Genomic DNA, 4947 nt, shown 5'->3' with positions numbered 1-4947 from the left:
ACAAGAGGGGAGTTGTGGGGAATAGAGCGAGATAAAGAACTTACAAGCGGATGTGAATTCTTTTTCTGTATTTCTTTTTCATTATTTCTATGGTTCTCCTATGACCTGTATAAAATGAGCATGCCCATATTTACTTGAGCCTTGGCCAGCTGTAGCCATATTTACTTAACCTGAGCTGATGACATTTATCAGTATTTGACATATTTAGATATTTACTCTATTAGCTGAACCACTATCTGCTTGATTAAGTCTGAAGGCCTGATTTTCTGTTTCCTACAAATCAGGAGATTTTGGAGAAACAGAAACCTTCCATCTTTTGTCTCTGGAAGCATTTTTCTTGTCCAGAGTTCTGCATTCCTTGGTCCTGCTGTCCCTAAAAATAGATGTGACAAAAAGAGGACTTTTTGCTTGAAATGCAACTAATATCCACGGGAGTATTTTGCTTGCAGCCCAGACTTGGTCTGGGTGCACACTATGTTTTAGAGATAGAGGGAGAGGAAAGGAGGAACACAGATATTATCACCGGAAGTATATTGTGCGAAATTCTCTGTAAAAGAATTTACATACCCAAAAACATAGGTTGATAAAAGAGGTTTATTTAGGGGTTTGCAAGTAAGGTTAAAGGTAGAAAGACTCCAGGGCCAGGGCTGGCCATGGCCGGGCATGAACCCTTGACATAGTCTGAGTATGCTATGTTTGGGGCTCCTGAAAAGAGTGGTCTCCAGTTTTGTCCTTTTTTATAATTGGGAGGAGGGCTTTTGGTAATCTTGAAAGGGGCCTATGGGTGGAGTCTTAAGGTGGGCTCCTGGCTGGTTTCAGCCAGGATTAGAATTTGAACAGAATTCAATGGGTTTTTAGATAAGGAAGTGTGTGTGCTGGGGTTAGGGGGTTGGGGAAACCTGAGGAGAATGAGATCTTAGACAGTCCAAGTTAGCTCAGATACCATGGGTTCTGGGAGAGCCCGGATATCTCCCATTGGGATTAATGGGGGCTAGGAATTAGAAAGGAATCTTAACCCACATCACCTTCATCCTCTTCAGCTTCCTGTATAAAATAAGGGGGATTACATTGTGCTAGCTCTTTTTGTAGTGTAGGTAACTTCTTTATTTCTTTTTAATTAAAGCTTTTTATTAAAAAAAAAAAATTGCATCCATAATTTTTCAACATTGACCCTTACAAAACCTTTTGCTGCAAATTTTCCCTTCCTTCCCCTCAACCCCTTTCCTAAATGACAGGTAGTCCAATACATTAAATATTCTTAAGTACATTAAAATATATGTTAAATCCAATATCTGTATACATATTTATACACTCATCTTGCTGTACAAGAAAATAGGAACAAGAAGGAAAAAAAAATCTGAGAAAGAAAATAAAATGCAAGCCACAATAACAGAAAGCACATAAATGAATGTTCCCTATTTGCCTCTTAAAGTGTTAGGATTATTACTAGGTGGGATGATGATAGGCTGAGGCTGAGATTGCACAGGAACCAGGGGATGATAGGAAGAATTGGTACAGAGTGGGCTGCTCCCATTCAATGAGTAGACTTGAGTAGGTAAGACATCCAATGTAGAGACAGTTTTGGCCTGAGCTGGGGCCGGCTGCTTGTTCTTCTTGGAGGACAGGGCACTTGACTGTTGATGCCTGGCAACATGATCTACTCCAACATTGAGTGGATGAGCTGTGCCAGATTCACGTGGTTCTTCAGCAGAAAGGGATACTGCATAAGGCTACTGTACTGGCTGCCATGTGAGTGTCCATTCCTCCAGTCCCCCAGCTGCTGGCCACACCCCATGGCCTCGGGCATGACCACAGTAGGCTGAACAGAACTGTGTAGAGCAACCCTAGATAACTGCTGCCAAGTTGGAGATAAGAGGATCTTCTGGGTTCCTCCAGGTCAGGCCTGCAGTACAGCAGCAGTGTGTTCAACCAGCTCTGGCCGGCCAGCTGCAAAGCTCAGAGTAAAAGGCACAGCATGCTATGAAATATATCTGACAAAAGCATTATCTTGACAGAATAAAAAATAGGGGTTCAAGGCCCCTCATTTCTAGAATAATAGGAATTGAACCTGTATTAAACAATTACCATTTGTGCTCCCATTACACCATATCATAGTAAGGTCAGCTAAATAAGCTATCCGGTCCATACCCCAAAAATGTTGGGTCACACTCTTCCCATACTGATGTCTCCTATGGATTCATCATTTTATCACTAAGCATCCTCATCAGCACATGCCTTACCTTATTCAGCAGCCACTGGTTTACAATTTGAATAGGCTTAGAAATTAGTATACTAGCAATCATCACCATAATAACCTTTCCAAACATCCATGTACTACTGAAGCTGGTGGCTGCTTGAGGATGGAGAGTTGCTGCCATTAGTGATGTACAGCTTCCCTGGGTGAGGACTCCTGATTGGATCTGTAATGGCTGAGCAGCAGGCTCCTGGGGTACCATTGGCACGGCATTCTCCATCCTCCCAGGGAATCCAGAATGCTGAGCAGATGCCTGGAGTCCAGTTTGAAAAGCAGGGGAACGCATGACGAAAGTCTGCCGGAATGGATCAGTCTGAGTGCAAATGGCAGTAGTTCCAGGCTGCAAGGAGACACTCTGCTGGGCAACTCCTGCCACAGGTGCTGCCCATGATGGATACAGGGCAGACGGGTAATTCAGCAGGGGGACATCTGAATCAGGCAGAGAGTGTGTAGCTAATGCTGCAGTAGAACTGGATGCTAAAACACTGGCGACACCGTGCCCGGGATTGAGCTGGTTGCTGAAGGTCATGGTTAGATTTGTGCTTTTGGTGGGGGCAACATGAGTAGCAAACGGGCTCTTGATCTGTTCCACTGGATCATCCATGTGCCCTGTCCTTTGGCAGATCTCCATATTCTGAAAGCATGACAAAACATGATTGCTGGGTGGGAAATCCAAAAGATGAGTCATTGTCACAAATGGGTGGTTGAGGGTTTTCCATGGAGTAGCTCTCTTATCTTCATCAATTGTCAGCATCTTCTTCAACAAATCAATGAACTCTCTTCTATCTGCTTTTTCTGCCAACATATCTGTTCCCTCTAAGTCTGTGGACCTATTCACCTGGGCCATGTCATCTAAACAGCTGAATATGTACTTGCGGGTTTCGCTTGATTTGATTCCTGTTTCCCATTCATGTTCCTCTGGCATCTTTAGTCTCCACAGTGGGTAACCAAAACGAGGATCTCTGTTGAAAAACATGCTTGTTTTTGTTCCTGCACTCAGAAGGTATTCTGCTGGGAGGCCTTGTGTTTGTGAAATGTAACAAATCTGCTCATATTCTGAAGCCCCGGCATAGAGAGGCCAGCCCAGAAACAACTCCGCTATCACACAGCCCAAGGACCACATATCAATAGCCTCCCCAAAGGGCAGTCCAAGAATGATTTCAGGAGACCTGTAGTAGCGTGTCTGTATGTAGGAGGAGCACACAGCTTTGGATACATGCCTGGCAGAGCCAAAGTCAATGACCTTGAGGCGGTATGGCTGCTGCACAGGATCCACCAGCATGATGTTTTCTGGCTTTAGGTCGGTGTGGATCAGGCCAAGGTTCTTGAGCTTCCTCAGAGCTGTGGCCACCTGCTGTAGGATGGGCCGGATGTACTTGAGCTGCAGTGGACGAAACTTGTTCTGCTTTAGGAAATCATACAGGTTCTGTTCCAGCATCTCAAACACCAGGCAGGTGTGATTCTGGTGCTGGAAGCACTCATAAAAACGGACAAAATTGCATTCATCAGCATTCTCCCTGTTTAGGCAGGAAAGGATGTTCACTTCAATCTGGCCCTGTCGGGCATAGGCAGGATAGTTTTTCAAGATCTTAATGGCAACAATTTCCTTGGTACTCTGCTTCCAGCACTTGGCCACCTGCCCAAATGTCCCCTGGCCCAAGAACTCTAGGACTTGGTAACTGTTGGTCATGGAGTATAGGATTTCATGCTGGACCAGCTGGTAATCCCCTTCTCTGCTGGAACTGCTGGTCTTGGTGGTCATGGTGGTGGTCGTGGCAGCGGCACCCACCACAGTCCCGTTCTGCTGCATGAGAGGAGGATGTTCTTCTGTGATTTGCATGTTACCATTGTTGTCCACCTCCTCACTTTTTCTCTTCAATCCACATTTTTGATAAGGCTCCAGCCAAGAAACATTGCCTCTGTGAGTGAGGGTCTGACTGCTCTGGAAGAATGAGGTGGCAGCACCACCCGTGAAACTTGTCACCTGGTGAGAGGAGTTGGCTTGCCCCTGTGTGGCTGAGAGGTTCTTGCTGTAGGTAGAATACTTTTTGTTTCTGCTCTGTCCTGGAACATCCCAGCCAGAAGCGTCTATTTTCTGTTTCTTTGCACTGCAGAAGGCACTCGATGAGACTGACAGGGGGGAGAAAACCTGCCACTGTGAGGGCATGCCCCACCAGTGAATTATGTCCAGCATCTTTTTCATGTTCCCATACCTTTTGTCCATTTTAACTGGGAAAATTTTGGAGGTTTCTAGCACACACTTGTACTTGTGCTCTCTCTCTCTCTCTGTATCTTCTGTCTCTTCTCTCTCTCTCTTCTCTCTCTCTGTCATTTTAGCCAGTCTTCTTGGTGTCATATGACATCTGAAATCTCTTTTGTTTTATATTTCTCCAATCAAAAATGATTTAGAGAAAATCTTCATCTATTCTCGTGTTCTATTTTCTCCAAATTTTAATGGTTCCTGGGGAGCAGATCTCTTGTGGACCTTCTACAGCCAGCCTTAATTTTAGTTTCAGATCAATAATCCCAAAACACAGCCAGGAATTCAAGTCCAGATTTTCTCCTTGACCCAATGCAGATTGACTTTCCCATTCAATGTTGGCTCCTTATATCTTCCCAGAGAATCCAGGAGATTGTGACAACTCCTTACAGAACCAATGAGCAAACTATTGTAAATGTGTGAATTCCTTCAA

At 44.6% G+C, this 4947-nt stretch overlaps 1 protein-coding gene across 1 annotated transcript; it reads right to left on the bottom strand.

Annotated features, from left to right (window-relative positions):
- Window positions 1–1415: 1415 nt before the first annotated feature.
- On the bottom strand, window positions 1416–4457 carry LOC141559664 (homeodomain-interacting protein kinase 1-like). The gene is given in 4 exon segments (XM_074297419.1): window positions 1416–1687; window positions 1690–1907; window positions 2398–2683; window positions 2750–4457. Coding segments are annotated over 4 exon segments (2484 nt in total).
- Window positions 4458–4947: the final 490 nt, after the last annotated feature.

The sequence above is a fragment of the Sminthopsis crassicaudata genome, chromosome 3 (genome assembly GCF_048593235.1).
Source record: "Sminthopsis crassicaudata isolate SCR6 chromosome 3, ASM4859323v1, whole genome shotgun sequence".
Classification (NCBI taxonomy): Eukaryota; Metazoa; Chordata; class Mammalia; order Dasyuromorphia; family Dasyuridae; genus Sminthopsis; species Sminthopsis crassicaudata.
The sequence above is the reverse complement of the archived record's forward strand: the minus strand, read 5'-3'. Positions and strand labels throughout refer to the sequence as shown.